This window comes from Lissotriton helveticus, chromosome 10 (genome assembly GCF_964261635.1).
Source record: "Lissotriton helveticus chromosome 10, aLisHel1.1, whole genome shotgun sequence".
Lineage (NCBI taxonomy): Eukaryota > Metazoa > Chordata > Amphibia > Caudata > Salamandridae > Lissotriton > Lissotriton helveticus.
This window is the reverse complement of record NC_136071.1, coordinates 438,746,418-438,762,961: the sequence shown is the minus strand read 5'-3', so window position 1 is coordinate 438,762,961 and position 16,544 is coordinate 438,746,418. Positions and strand designations below refer to the sequence as shown.

Here is a 16,544-nt window from a genome sequence, read left to right as displayed (position 1 = left end):
TTTGGGTGTCCTGCTGGTGCCCAGGTCCACTAAGTAAGTGACCTCACTCTTCTTCTCCAGGATAGGGTAAGGGCCACTCCACCTGTCTTGGAGAGCCCTTGGTGCCACTGGCTCCAAAACCCACACCTGTTGCCCAGGTTGAAATTCAACCATGGCAGCTTTTTGGTCATACCAGTGCTTCTGCAGCTCCTGGCTGGCCTCAACATTTTTGGATGTACTCAGCCATTCTCGACCTTAGGCCAAGCACATAGTCCACAATGTCCTGCTTGGGTTCTTGGAGAGGCCTCTCTCAACCCTCCTTTACAAGACAAAGTGGTCCCCTTACAGGATGACCAAACAGAAGTTCAAAGGGTGAAAACCCCACTCCTTTCTGTGGCACCTCCCTATAAGCGAAAAGCAGGCATGGCAACAGGACATCCCATCTACTTTTGAGTTTTTCAGGGAGACCCATGATCATACCTTTCAATGTCTTGTTGAACCTTTCTACCAGACCATTGGTTTGTGGGTTGTATGGGGTAGTGAACTTGTACTGGACCCCACACTCCTTCCACATGTGTTTCAGGTATAAAGACATGAAGTTGGTACCTCTGTCTGAAACCACCTCCTTAGGAAACCCTACCCTGGTGAAGACACCTAGGAGGCCCTTGGCTACTGCAGGAGCTGTAGTAACCCTAAGGGGAATTGCCCCAGGGTACCTAGTAGCATGATCCACTACTACTAGAATGAATTTGTTCCCTGAGGCTGTGGGAGGTTCAAGTGGACCCATAATGTCCACACCTACCCTTTTAAAGGGCACCCCCACCACTGGCAGTGGTATGAGGGGGGCTTTGGCTTACCACCAGTCTTGCCACTGGCCTGACAGGTAACACAGGAGCTCAAACACTCCTTCACTTTTTGGTTCATCTGGGACCAGTAAAAGTGGCTAACCAACCTTTCCCAAGTTTTGGTTTGCCCCAGGTGTCCAGCTAGGGGATGTCATGAGCTAAAGTTAGGAGGAACTCCCTGTACTTCTGTGGCACTACCACTCTCCTGGTAGCTCCAGGATTGGGGTTTCTTGCCTCAGCATACAGTAATCCCCCTTCCCAATAAGCTCTGTGGGTACCACGGACATCTCCCTTGGCTTCTGCAGCTGCTTGCTACCTCAGGCTTTCAAGAGTGGGGCAGTCTCGCTGACCCTGGCACAGCTCTTCCCTAGTGGGTCCCCCTGGGCCCAGGAGTCCAGCCTGGTAAGGCTCAGTTCCCTCTAGGGTTTCCAAGTCCTCTCCCTGAGGAGAGGGGTCCTGAGAGGCTGGCTGTGTAGAAGCTGGTTCCCCAGTCTCCTTGCTTTTTTTCTTGGTTAGTTGGGCCGTACTTTCAGGCTCCAACCTCACTTGTTCACCCTTCTTTTTGCTCTGTGCTCTGGTTTGGACACACAACCGTCTAGGGATACCCAGCATGGCTGCATGGGCTACTTGCTAAACATCAGCCCAGGCTGAGGTCTCCAAGTCATTTCCAAGCAGACAGTCAGCTGGTAATTGTGGGGAGACCACTACCAGTTTCAGGCCAGTAACTTCCCCCCATCCTAATGTCACTATAGCTAGGGTGCGTTGGATGGTAATGCTGTCAGCATTGGTGACTGGGTACGTTTTCCCAACCAGGTATTGCTCTGGGGAAACCAGCTTTTCCCTTACCATAGTGACGCTGGCACCTGTATCCCTCAGGGCTTCTACTCTAGTTCCATTGATGGAGGGGTACTGTAGGTATTTGTTACAGTTGGGTGCCACCCAGCCACACTGTCAACCTCCATATTCCCCAAGGAGACTAGACTAGCTTGAGTCTATTCCCAGATTTGCTCTAGGCACTCCTCTGATCCCATCTGTAGATTCACTGTCCCTAGAGAAGCTGGAATAGGGGGCATAGGGGCGTTGTTGAAGGGGCAGTTCTTGTCTACAGTTAAATGTCCCGACTTCTTACAGTTGTTACAATAGGCCTTGTTAGGATCAAAGTTTCTTCCCCTATAGGGCTGAGGCACATAGGGAGTTGATTGGGACCCACCCACCTGAACAGGTTTTTGGGGCCCTTTGGAAGACTCAGACTTTTTATCTTGAGGATTCTCACCACCTTTCCCTGGTGGGGGGGGGTTGTGACCACCATCTTTTGGTCACCCCCAGTGGCTGTCCTTGTCACCCTAGTCTTGACCCAGTGGTCTGCCTTCTTTCCCAATTCTTGGGGAGAAATTAGACCTAGGTCTACCAAATGCTGATGTAACTTCATGTGTGCAATTACTCAAAATGTGTTCCTTCATAAACAAATTATACAGTCCAGTAAAGTCATGCTCCTTGTGTCAAGTTAACCAACCATCCAGTGTCTTTACTGAGTAGTCTACAAAATCTATCCAGGTTTGGGTCTGGGTTTGTGAGCCCCCCCTGACCCTAATTCTGTACTCCTCAGTGGTGAGTCCAAATCCCTCAATCAGAGTCTTCTTCATGAGATCATAGGACCCTGCATCTGGCCCAGAGAGGGTCAGAAGTCTGTCTCTGCAGTTACCAGAGAACAGTTCCCACAGTAGTGCCCCCGGAGAGGTTTCTTTAGCTGTCTGATATCACAAGCCCTCTCAAAGGCTGTGAACCACTTGGTGATGTCATCACCTTCCTCAAATTTAGGGACAATCCCTTTGGGGATTTTAGGATCATAAGATTGCTTCTTATTGGTATTGCTGCCACCAGAGATGGGTGCTAGGCCCATCGCTTTTCTTTCTTTTTCTAGAGCCAGGAGCCTGGTCACTAGGTCTAATCTCTTGGCCAACTTTGCTAGACAGTTGTCCTCTGCATTGGGGTTCCCCCCAATGGGTTCCCTGGGGCCCAGTCCACCTGTGTGGTTCCCAGGCTCCCAGAGGCTGACTCTTGGAATTAAGGGTACAGAGGCCCCTTCTTCCCTAAGGATGGGGGTGGGGACCATTATCCTCCCCCTCTTCCCTCTGTTCTTTCTCTGTGTGGGTGTCACCCTGCTCAGAGGGGTGGTCTTTTGCATACTCAGCTGGGAGCTCCTGGAGCCCTTGTTTGGTTGGATGCAGACCTACAGTTATTTGTTTAATTTTGCATAGGGCCCTCAATTCTTTGAAGTCCAAGTGCAAGTAAGGTGTGAGGTCGAGCTCCTCCACCAGGTCTGTGTTATCTTCACTAACAGCTGGGTTCCTTTGAGTCATTATAACCTGATAGTTCTAACCCTCTACCCTAGCTTGTAGTGACTTATTTTTCAGAAATTCTAATGGGACTTAAGCAAGGCCCTACCAGAGGTTTAGTATTTTTGGAAAGACCAATTTCAGAATTCCAAAGGTAATTTATGAGTTCTGTCGTGTGATCAGATGGGAACCAAGTAGTCCAACAAATGCAAGTTTGTATCCCACCGCTGATCCACCAATGTGAGAAAGTGGCTCTATATATAATGGACAATAAGGCAGTACAGTGTGTATAGAGTCCACAATCCCCGAAGGTATAACAGAGGTTAAAGTCAGAACTGACCTTACTCTCCAAAGTGGTAGCTTGGTCGAGCAGTAAGGCAGTACCAGAGGACAGTGTAAAGCATTTGTTGTACACACTTAGTCAGCAAAAGGTTTCACACACTCAAGAACTGAACTCCAGGCCAATTGTTGTTATATCCTCAGATATAGTTGTTTTATTTCTAGAACCAACAGTTATAAAAGTATTCTTTTCAAGGTATGAGTACTCTCATGTAAATACTTTGCAGAGGAGCAATACGTTTGTACACACAATAATTACAGGATAGCTAATAAGCAATACAGTTCTGAAACACACTCTAGTATTGAGCTCAATGGGTTTTTCATAGTAAAGTACAGTTGATTACTTTATGGATTATGGTAGTTCCAGGACTAGATCTTAGATTCAGTCCTGGGGTCTAAGCTGAAACCAGATTAGCAAAAACGTTTTAGTTACTGTGAGGAATTTTCCTGAATATAAAGGGTTCAGGTTACAGGTAAAGTACGATTGCATTACTTTTGTAACCCAGCACTAGTCTCCTAGGGCCAGCACTGGGGGCTTAACTCAAAACAGGTAGGTAATTGCGTTTCAGTATTTCGTATGATTTTTAAAGAATATTAGCAGTTTTCAAAAGTAGACACTTAGAAGAAATTTCATAGAAAAGCAGACAATGGGTTCCTATGGAGAAAATACAGGTTACTAGTAAACCCGCTAGGGATTACTTTAGCCGTTCAGCACTGGGCTGAAAGGTACAGTACTGGCTTCTCTCCTGATCACAAGTGAGTATTTTCGAATTCGGACTTTGGCTGATTTTATAGGAATATTTTCAGTTTTCAAAACTTCACACTTAGAAAATTTTCGAGTCAAAATGGGTCAATGTTATCCAATGGCAGGTAAGTGAATTACCGGTTTCCAGGTGAGTACTTGGTTGGTGAAGTTAGGGTTCTGGGCGTAGACTCAGGGGTCCCCCAGGGTCAGATATGTACAGTTACTTCAGTCCCAGCGGACAGGGGCGGCCGGGTGCAGAGGTAGGTAGGCCCAATGTTATCCAATGAGGGAAAGGGGGTCTTTGGTTGGTGGCTGCTGGCTAGCAGGCCACGCAGCTCTGGGAGCTGGGCTTCTGGTCACTTGCTCTGGGCAAGGGGGGGAAGTAGGATAGGGCAAAGAGGTCACAACCAGCGGCACTCGGGCGGCTGGGTGCAGGGTGCTTTTGAGCCGCTGGGCGCTCAATGTTATCCAATGAGGATCTTGAAAAAGGCTGCAGGCTCGTGGACGGTGACTCTCCAGGGGAGTCCAGCACTTTGAGAGGTAAGTTGGGATGATGGAGCACAGGTAGGTACCCCAAAGGGAGGCACAGGGGGCTGCGGGCGCCGGGTGCAGGGGTGTCTTTGGGGGCCGGAAAAGCTTACCCTAGGCTGGTCGCGGTTGGGGTTGCCCCTGGTTCTGAGTCTGCAGGCGTCGGCTGGTTCGTCGAGGAGGGTCTTTGGGCACTGGACTTCGGGTCCCAGTCGCCGGGGGGACATCCTCGTGGTCTTGGTTCGGGTTGGCCTGGCCCGGGCTCGGCTGGTGCAGAGTGGGCTGGTCCGGAGCTTCCTGGTGAGCACCAGGTGGGGTGTTGCAGCAGAGCCTCTGCTGATGGGAGTCCCAATCTTCGAGAGGGTCAAGGCAGGCAAGTCCTCTGGGTGTCCCAAGGTTGCTGTCGCGGAGGTCGCCGGGATTAGGCAGGAGCAGGTTCCAGGATCAACAGGCCGGTAGGGCTGTGGCCAAATCAGTTGGTGTTGTCCTGTTTTTAGCAGCTGCACGGCGGGTCTTCTTCTTCTTGATCTTCTTTCTTCTTTTGATATCGGGATCTGAGGAAGGAAGGTTCAGGGAGCCCCTAAATACTAAATTTAGGGGTGTTACAGGTAGGGCAGGGGCAGGGACCAATGGGTCCCTGTCAGGTGGTGAGGACACCTCCTAGCCTGCTCCTCTCCTGTTGGAGGGGGGCAGGAGCCTAGCTCGGATTGGGCAGGGCTCCCCATCTACAAGATGGCCGGAACCCGGGGTCCTGCTTCACCTCGCCTCCTCCACCTGAGGGGTAGAGTTGGCAAAGGTTGGTACACCATCCTTCCTCACATAGTTTTTCCCGCCAGTCTTCCCGCCGGAGTGGGGGTAGAACGGGTGGGGGGCCAGTTGCTGGGTACAGTAAATGGTCTGGAGAAGCTCTCAGAGGCGGTATGCCTTTGAAGCTTCCCCCTGTCCATCCTGGGGGAGGAGACATAGCACCTCGCCCAGGATGCGCATTGTTGCAGGCCCAGGAGAGCGGGGGCTCTCCACCCAGGAGTCCAGCAACATGTCTGCTGTGTGGCAGCCTCTGCAGCCACTCAGCCCAGACGTGGATTGTAGGTTCGGGTTTTGGAGGGCATCTCTAAGATGCCCTCTCGTGCATCTTACATTAAATCCCACACTGGCATCAGTGCGGGTTTAATGTGCTGAGAAGTTTGGTACCAAAAATGTCAGTCTTCAGTGTAGCCATTATGGTGCTGTGGAGTTCGTAATGACAACCTCCCAGCACCATATACTCTTAAATGGCTTCACTGCACTTACAGTACCCAGGAATGGCCCTGGGTACTGTAGGGGCACAGGGCTCATGCACCTGTGCCCTCACCTCTGGCATGGGGCACCCAGCTAGAGGGGTGACGGAAGTATGCCAGGGCAGTGGGGTCTGTGGGCATGGCACACATGGATGTGTGCCATGTCGACTCTCGTTTTAGTTCTGTACTTAGGCACTCAGCCTGCAAAGGCAGTGTGTGGGTGCCAGGGTACAGGGCCCCTGAGGGTGGCACAATAAGTGCTGCAGCCCTCAGGGGTCTTCTCTGGTCACCATGCCCTGGGTATCTAGGGTACCATTTACTGGCGGCTGACAGGTGGCCAGAGATGCCAATTGGGTATTTTGTTTCAGCATAGCTTTTCTTTTTAGGGAAGGAACACAGGCCCTGGGTACCTGATTGGCAGGGACCCAGGGCACACTCAGTCAAAGCACATCAGCAGTTCAGAAAAAAGTGGGGGCATACCAAGGCAAGAAATATGGCACTTTCTCACAAAGGACATCACTGGTAGATGGTGTGCAATGAGAAAGGGACAATACCCAGGACCATACTGTGATAGATTAACAGGAAACAGAAGAGGTAGATGTCTGACCATTAACATGCAGAATCAAAGTACACTTGCAAGCATTGGTTTCCTCAATAGAAATGCCCTGTGCATCTCCTCAAAATTAACATAATTGCTGTGGTTTTAGAGAACAACAGCATCCTCACACAGCTTCATGAAACCCACTCCTGCTATTGTGAATCACCTAGATGTCAGAAATCTCCCTGTCTGTTTATTTATCTCTAACTATCGCTAGTCATCTTCAATTATATCAATCAGTATCCATTCCTACTCATTTATGTATAGCTATCTCATCGATCTATATCAATAGCTCACTCTCTCTAGATCTATTTCGTGTGCTGCTTTCCTAGTTCTACGTGTAATAAGATGTGTGATACACAATTGTTAAGGATATTGCCATTTGTATGATAAGGAGATAGTGATTGCTGATGCTTATATCTGGCTCTCTTTAGTTCCTGATGCTTATATCTTTTTGAAACATCCAGTAAACTGTAATTAATAAAAAAATGAAAAGAGCCAAATGATACTAACCTACAGTCACTAAGAGTCTGTCATCTCGAGAGAAAGCCATGACTTGCACTTCGGTCTTGTGATGATAAAGAATCTTTCGGCAGGATCCATCCGGCACGTTCCAAAGACGGATCTGGCAGCGCGAGGCACCGCTGCCCAGTCCTGAGGCTGATGCTAAAACCTGACCAAAAAAGAAAAACAGTGACTGCAGAACCCCTGAATACTGTGCATGGCCTGATTTCCCAACCTTAAGCTATTGTCACGCCACCAGTTAGTATCTGAAAACAAAAATATATACTTCAAAGCACCTATAAATGATGAGGAGGGTTCAAATGGAATCATGCAGAATGAGAGGAGATGACAAGAGTGAGGAGCGTGTCTCATGATGAAGCATGCCACCTATGGTGGGTGATGTTTCCACGTCCTTTTAGAAAAATATTCTTTGTCATCAACACAAAGCCCTTTTTTGAGCGATACTCACAGAGAATACTTTTGCAGCAATTTTCTTTCCACAACATTACTACAACAAGCATTTACAATGCAATGGTTTCGCCTTTGGAAAAGTTAGAGCTATTGGCATTGTAAATGACAAAATGTGTGTTTATATATTAGTTTTGAAAACAGATAAATAAATGGCATTGTCATTACATTGCCATTAGCTTAATCTCTCGCAAATGTGAGACCTATTGTACCCTACGGACGAGCTCAGCAGACAGCAATTACTACCACACACACACACCCAGAGCCACACACACACACCCAGAGCCACACACACACACACACACACCCAGAGCCACACACACACACACACACACACACACACACACACACAGAGCCACACACACAGAGCCACACACACACACCCAGAGCCACACACACACACACACACACACCCCCAGAGCCACACACACACACCCCCCCAGAGCCACACACACACGCCCCCAGAGCCACACACACACACCCCCCAGAGCCACACACACACACACCCAGAGCCACACACACACCCAGAGCCACACACACACACACCCACAGCCACACACACACACACCCACAAATACTGTGTTTTCGTCATGAAAGCAATGTATAGCACAAACAATACAATAAAATTACTAGTAAGTGGAAGACTGTGTGCAGCTTGTTACATATAGTGCTGGGCAGGAGGTCTCCTGCTAGTTGGAGAGGGACATTTTTGGGGAGGCACAGTTTTGTAAATGTAATTTTCTGTTTAAAAAGACTGAAATATATCATTTTTACAAAAAAACTAAGTTTATTGCACAGCAAAATAAACATAAAAATAAAAATGTTAGAGGAAAAAAGCGAAGACCCTGGTGTGGGGGGGGGGGCTTGTGGAGAGATACTTTATAGGGAAGTAAAGTTTGAGAGATTTTTTAGCAATTTACAAGGCATTGTATGAAAACATGGATGTATAGCAGAACATTAATTAAGGAACTGCTTACACCTGTTCAAAAGATGCGCCTCAGCTCTTAAACGGAAATAAATGCTGCTTGTGTTTATGAGGAAGTTTGAGTGTAATTGTTTTAAGTAAAGCCAGATGCGATATCGTGTTTTAGAGGAATTTTTAGGTTATTGGAAGAAGGTATAATGTGAACTATGACGCTTACCAGGTAACAGTAATTGGGGATTTAGGGAAGCAGCAAACTATAACATACATACTGTGATTCCGATGAGCTGTGTGCATTAAAATCACTACAAGTCCTGGTACAGAGAAAAATGTGACAGTGTGTGGTCCGATTCCAGTACACACACACAATACAATGCGGAAGCGATGGATTGCAAGGGATCCCACCCTTTCACATCAGCAACTCAGGGACGTGATAGCCAGAAGTGCTTCTGTGCCAGGGGATCTGAACCCCTAACACGCCTTCTGTGGAAGAACATTAGCAAGGGGTATAAGCTAGTATGGAAGGTGGCATCGAGAACCACAACTTCGGCAGCTACGAGGGCGGTGGGTGGGGGCGGTCGTCCGGGCCCGGTGGCCAAGGCTGGGTTAGGCTAAAATTCTAGTTTTAGGGCCACCCTTAGTCTGCAGGCAGTACCTCGTAAATATAATTTCATAGGAATGCCATGTTCAAGCTAAAAGGTTGGGGTCAGGGCAGGCAAAGGAACCGAGTACGGTGTTGTTGACAGGGAAAGAAAAAAACTATTGCAATTGGAAAAGAGGAGAGAAAGAGTGAGGGAGAGACAGAAATAAAATAAAAGGTAAGAAGGGGAGGAAAAGATCGGAGAAAACAGGAAAAGATCGAACGGGGAAGGAAGAAATGGAGCTGGTGGAGAAGAAAGAAGGAAAAACAATTAACCAAGGGAAACAAAACTAGGAGTGTAGGGGAAATGAGAAGACCCACCCAATATTCTAGGAAGGGGCACCCTTGGCAGCAGGCAGTACTTTCCGTTTATTTATTTTCTTGAGTGCCCCCTCAGAAATACCTAAACAACATTTTTCTGGTTTTTGAGCATTACTATAATTTTCATTGCAAAGCGAGCTCATTCCCCCCCCCTAATTTCGAACCCAACTGAGGTGAAATCCATGCATCTTTTTGCTGCGAGATTTTTCACTAGTTTCTTTATAGAAGAATACAAACTGTTCGGTATGCAGAAATAATTTTGCAATGTTAAATACGGATATGTGCAACACACATCTGAAAATTCACAACTTTCACTCAAATGTGGCAAAAAAAAACACTTTTCCATAGAGTTTTCCAAATGGCAATAACCAAAAAATAAGAAGCCCCTCTGACTAGTTACGGCTTAGAAAAGAAATACAGTTCTAAGAAGAGACCTTCAGTAACGAAGCAAGTTTTAGAGATGGCGAAAAGAGGAGCGATAGAAGCTAATTTGGAAGAGTCGGACGAATAAATTATTAAAGATTCATTAAAAGTTTTGAAAATAAAACCTAGAGGACTGTTGGCTTGGTCAGGGCTTGTTTGGCCAGCGGGGATGTTGCTGCTAAACCTCCTCCCTCCCCAGGTACGGACAGCGGGAGGGAGGGCAGGAAAGGCACGGACAGCGGGAGGGGGGAGGAAAGGCACGGACAGCGGGAGGGGGCGGGAAAGGCACGGACAGCGGGAGGGGGGGCGGGAAAGACACGGACAGCGGGAGGGGGGGCGGGAAAGGCACGGACAGCGGGAGGGGGGGCGGGAAAGGCACGGACAGCGGGAGGGGGGCGGGAAAGGCACGGACAGCGGGAGGGAATACATACAGTTTTAAGAAGAGACCTTCAGTAACGAAGCAAGTTTTAGAGATGGCGAAAAGAGGAGCGATAGAAGCTAATTTGGAAGAGTCGGACGAATAAATTATTAAAGATTCATTAAAAGTTTTGAAAATAAAACCTAGAGGACTGTTGGCTTGGTCAGGGCTTGTGTTTGGCCAGCGGGGATGTTGCTGCTAAACCTCCTCCCTCCCCAGGCACGGACAGCGGGAGGGAGGGCAGGAAAGGCACGGACAGCGGGAGGGGGGCGGGAAAGGCACGGACAGCGGGAGGGGGCGGGAAAGGCACGGACAGCGGGAGGGGGGCGGGAAAGGCACGGACAGCGGGAGGGGGGCGGGAAAGGCACGGACAGCGGGAGGGGGCGGGAAAGGCACGGAGAGCGGGAGGGAATACATACAGTTCTAAGAAGAGACCTTCAGTAACAAAGCAAGTTTTAGAGATGGCGAAAAGAGGAGCGATAGAAGCTAATTTGGAAGAGTCGGACGAATAAATTATTAAAGATTCATTAAAAGTTTTGAAAATAAAACCTAGAGGACTGTTGGCTTGGTCAGGGCTTGTGTTTGGCCAGCGGGGATGTTGCTGCTAAACCTCCTCCCTCCCCAGACACGGACAGCGGGAGGGAGGGCAGGAAAGGCACGGACAGCGGGAGGGAGGGCAGGAAAGGCACGGACAGCGGGAGGGGGGCGAGAAAGGCACGGACAGCGGGAGGGGGGCGGGAAAGGCACGGACAGCGGGAGGGGGCGGGAAAGGCACGGACAGCGGGAGGGGGGCGGGAAAGGCACGGACAGCGGGAGGGGGGGCGGGAAAGGCACGGACAGCGGGAGGGGGGCGGGAAAGGCACGGACAGCGGGAGGGGGGCGGGAAAGGCACGGACAGCGGGAGGGGGGGTAAAGGCACGGACAGCGGGAGGGGGGTGCTCACCTGGACCTGGACTTCCTCCGGCGGCGGGCAGGAAAGGCACGGACAGCGGGAGGGGGCGGGAAAGGCACGGACAGAGGGAGTGGGGCGGGAAAGACACGGACAGCGGGAGGGGGGGCGGGAAAGGCACGGACAGCAGGAGGGGGGCGGGAAAGGCACGGACAGCGGGAAGGGGGGCGGGAAGGGGGGCGGGAAAGGCACGGACAGCGGGAGGGGGGCGGGAAAGGGACGGACAGCGGGAGGGGGGTGCTCACCTGGACCTGGACTTCCTCCGGCGGCGGTCGGCCGCGGAATGAGGAAAAGAAACATGGACGATCAAAAAAATAAACCCCGCCCACTGCCGCACTGACATCCTAAAAGGGGCCGGATGAGTAAAAATCGCGGGAACGCCCACGAATCTGCTCCGGCAATGACGGACAGATCGCAGCGGACGCCAGGCGAAACCTAAAAAAGGGTTCCCTTAGGGTATTCTTGTGTATGTCCCATTAACTATAGCAAACTATTTTTAGTTCTTAAGTCGTTACAGGACATCAGGGCTTGAGTGAAATCTTTCTGGGCAGGGTGAACGCCGTTATGAGCCCTTCAACGAAATGGACCACCACTGTAATCATGGATAAACATACCCAAGATGAAGCTTTACCATCCAGGGTGAATAAAGCAAAAACAAAAAAAGTTACTTACCTTCTGGCAGAGTTCCCTATGTGAAGCCTCTCCAGGGGGCCACATTGGATCAAGAGCAAAAGAACTTTGCTACCTTAGCAAGTCACTCCACTAGGCAATGTCGAGGATGGAGACTTGTTTATATCATGATGCAGTAACAGTCCATAGGCCAACCACCACTCTAATCACCTGTTGAAAAAGTATTTTGCTGTGACAGCCCTCCACTGCCTTTCAGCTAGGCTTGCTTTATATGAATACCAAATATATACATACATACTCTGAGAGTAACGTCAACACAGACCATATAAGGCATGCTGCAGCCGATGATGTCACTTCCAATCTGATATCTATACACCCATCAGGGCGAAGACAAAGAGAATGAAAACGTCTTTTGCTAATAGAAAGCATATTACATTTAGAAACTAATTATCATCAAGTGGGGAAATACTAGAATAGTAAAAAATCTGCTGGAGCTGAACCATCCATCAGAACAAATATCACAGACAGTAAGTAATGTACTCTTCTAATGGATGGTTGCTCCCACAGGTTCCTTAAGTTAATCACCTCTTAAGCATCACATCAGAAAGGTCAAGGATGCAGAAGAAATCATACCAAAAGTACTAGAGAACTACCTAAGGAGGGATTGCCTTCCTGTCCATGTGCAAGCAATAATGCTTCATAAAAGAGTGCACATAGAACCAAGAATTTGCTTCACAATAGACAGGTACATCCCTCAAGAATGCTTAAGTAGCTGCCACCCCGTTGATGAAGTGGGCTAGGAAGCACTTGGAGAGAACCTTTCTGTCGAGGCATAAATGTGGTTGACTGTCAAAAATACCCACCTAGAAGAACAAGTTACTTACATTTGACAATGCTTTTTCTGATAGAGACTATCTAGCCTCAGATTCCTCAGCTTGTGAATTCCCCCAGGCAGCAGACTGAATCAGGAAACTCTTGATAGCATTTACCTCATGCATTGACAGGTGGCATCATGCACTTTGCACCAGATCTGTCCTGTCCCACGTAATGTTGGGCCACTATATCTGCACCACCTCCACGCCCTGACATAATTTTCTTTCTGATATCTGTCTGCACCATCAGACACGGAGACTATAGAAATTAGAATTCCAGTGTGACGATATCTAGATTGGGATCTTATTATTGGACTATATGAATCCATTCACAGAACAAGCTGGGTCGATGAGGAATCTACAGTGCATCTCCCAGAAAGGGAAATTACACAGAAGAAAAGGTTACGTACCTGCTCACCCTCTAGGTAACGTGGCGCGAGCAGCAAGGCTAAACTTGGAGGCGATGTGAGATATGTATTTGCGCACGCACCCCAGCAACAACACCCAAAGGCCCACCACAAAGGAAACTCCACACAAGGTTATATAAAAATAGCCTTTGTATTACACCAAAACACATTAGATAAAAACACACACTTTACAATGTGCCAACAGGCACGGGCAGAATTTACAGGGGATATGTACAAGACAGGGCCACCTGGACCACTGTCAGGAATCAGCACTTTTAGAAGTAACACTTTTAGAACATAGCATATAAAATATAGGATGTAAAATCACTGTAGCACAAAATAGCACACAACCAGTAATCACTGGTAACCAGGACCTCACTAGTACCACCTGCACTAGGAGAAAAACAACCACCTAAGTATCACAATACCTGTAGGGGTGTAAGCACATAACACATGATGCATAACATACATTCAGTGGTGTAAGAACATGGCACATGACGCATTAAAACACATTCAGAGGTGCAGGGGAGGAAAACACATGATGCCTAAAAACATTCAGAGGTGTAGCAATAACAATTGCGCAGTAATCACATTGGCACATAAATCATATATGCGCCAGAACTCACATTCGTCACCACCTGTGACTGTCCCTAGGCGAACTGGCCTTGTTGGGGCTAGGACGCCCTGTGTCCCAGAGTCAGGGCCTAAATGTAGCAACTGCCCACGAAGTGCTGGGCAGTTGAAGTAGACAAGATGGGGCCACGTGGGAGCCTCGCAGGCTCTGCACACAAGAAATGCTCCCTAGAGCCTCTCTGGGCTCTCAAAACAAAGATGCACCCTCACTGGGCGGTGGGGTCCCTCACGGGGGACCCAGGAACACTTGGGGCGCCTTTGTTGGAGTTCCCCTCTCTGGGGGATTCGAGATGCAGTAAATGCCCCTTGAGCCTCTCAGGCTCGTAAAACTAGTGGGGCGCCTGGAGCCTCCTTGGGGCTGTGAATAATCAAAACTGTGCCTGTGAATCACGCTGGGGTCTCTAGGGGCTCAGCAACAACTGTGGCCCCTTGAGCCTCTCTCTGGGTTCGAACTACTGATGCGGGGAGCCTCGCAGGGCTCGACAACTATGACCCCGGCGTAGGAGTCCCCCACTGGGGACTCTGAACCTGCGATTGCCCGTGAGCCTCCAAATAAACAAAAATGCAGCCACGAGCCTCTCTAGGCTCCTCACAATGGGGGCTCTTGACACAGGGTGCCCCGGAATTCAGGGCAGCCCGCTGCCACGTGGGGCCGCCCGGGGGATCTCTAGGCAACAACCCCGAGCCCCCCCTTACCGGGCTCCTGTTTTCGGCGGCTGATTCTCTTCTGCCGGGAAACAGGAGAGCTCCCGCACCTCAGGGCTCTCCTTCTCAGTCATCGGGGACCGGCTTCCTCCTTCGTCTGTGGGCAGCGCGGGGCTCTCCTACAGGCACCGGAGCCCCGCCTGCACCTGCAGCCACTCTGTTTCTCGCGCCGCGGCTCTTCCGTGGGAGGCGGGGTAGGCTCCCGCCCTCCTACTTCCGATTCCGGTTGTCCCAGAGGTCAGCCCCCGGCCTGCCTGACTTCCTGGTCGCGGGCCGGGCGGCGATGATCGGTTGTCCCGGGCGGCGGCGGTGATCTCGAGGTGGGCACTCGCTTGGGGCAGCAAACCAGTGGGGCAATGCCGGGTGGGCACCGGCCTCAGCCAATCAATTAATCCCGCACAACACGCAGGGTGGGCACCTGCTATTCCCCACGCAAAATGCGGGGCGGGGAAGAGCGGAAATTATAGCAAAGAGCGCTCCCAAGCGCTAGGAGTCAAATAAAGCGCTCCCTCAGTGCTACAGGGGAAATCAAGCGCTTCCAGGCGCTGGGGGCCCAAGCACAGCGCTCCCAGGTGCCCTCAGCAGGGCAGAGTTCCAGCAAAGTCCTTAGGTAGGCAGGGGGGCAAGGCTGGGCCCAGAGCCAGCTCACTGGGCCTCCAGGCAGGGAGACAGTCCAAGTGGCGGTCCTCTGGCCCAGCAGCAACCCCCTCAGGCAGGATCCTGGAAGAGAACAACATCTGTGGGGACACAGCCCCATTTTTATACACCACATTCCTTTGTCTAAGGGTGCAGGGTGGGGGAGAAACCAGTCGCAGCTGGCTTTGGAGCCCTCTTGATGGCTCAACCAAGGGCTAGGGTCGTTAGACGCACCACAGGGGGGCGGAGCCAGCATTGTGTGGGGGAAAACCCATCCTCATTCAGGACACAGGTACACTCCTCCCCAGCCATCAGCATGCTAATCTCACACTCACCACCGGGCAGACCCATCCAGACTTCCTGGAGCCTGGCATGCCAGCCAGCTCCAGCCAATCACACGCCAGCACCTTCACAGCACACACATAGCCATGTCTAGAAGTGGCCCTTCCCCACTAGACACATACAAGCCGCACATACCGTTGCGCAGCATTCACTCCCACGAGTTCACACATACCAAACTCGAGCCCGCACTCCCCACGCCTCAGGAACTACCAGGGACACATACATTCCCCATGCATTCCTATGGGAGGGCAGGCCTATTTTACTCCACGCACTCAAAGTGCGCACGCACTTTCCACTGGGACACAGTGAAAGTGCGCAGAACCCAAAAATCACAATCCCCAGGTCACCATTAAAAGCAAAAAGTCTAGGGGTGAACCTGCCATAAGGGCTAAGTCCAACACTTGTCAAGAGCCCCTCTCCCCCATGACCCAAGACTGGATCTAGAGAATTTTCTTAGAAATTCCGTCACACATCTGTAGGTGGAGTTGTGCAGTTCTGCATTGGCTACGTCCTACCTTGGTGTGATGCTGGGGCACTTACACAATCGCTACTTCTGCGTGCTGACGCAGTGTCCATCTGATCTCTCTCAGCACCCTCTGATGTGAAGAGATTCAGGAATCAGATTGTGCCAGTGTGCTGATCTCTAGATTGGAATCTTATTGACATGGACTAGATTAATCCAGTCCACAGAACAGTGAGCGGAGTGGGTCGGTGAGGAATCAGTGGTTAGATAGAGTACCAACCAGAAAAAGCAGCACCGAAGGAAAGTACATTTTTCTTCTGATGGATACTTCTAACCACAGATCCTCACCTTGTGAAGAGATACCCAAGCAGTTCCTCACCATTTGGGGTCTGTAGAATGGTTCAGGCCATTCCACATACTGCACAACAGACTGAGCAAAACGCCCGTCCCGCCGGACCTTGCTATCCAAGCAGTAGTATTTCATGAACGTGTCAACTGTTGCCAATACGGCTGCCTGGCAGCTGTCCAAGACTGACACACTGCACACCAATGCACAACAATACA

The 16,544-nt window shown here is 50.1% G+C and overlaps 1 protein-coding gene across 2 annotated transcripts in view; it reads right to left on the bottom strand.

The window, feature by feature from the left end:
- The window catches only part of LOC144784260 (mitochondrial Rho GTPase 2-like), a 1,917,079-nt gene that overhangs the window by 1,042,311 nt on the left and 858,224 nt on the right, over positions 1-16,544 (bottom strand). For both annotated transcript variants that reach the window (XM_078662926.1, XM_078662927.1), the window contains exon 32: positions 7,161-7,320. In XM_078662926.1, the coding sequence (XP_078519052.1) occupies positions 7,161-7,320 (160 nt within the window). The remainder of the gene's footprint in view (positions 1-7,160; positions 7,321-16,544) is intronic.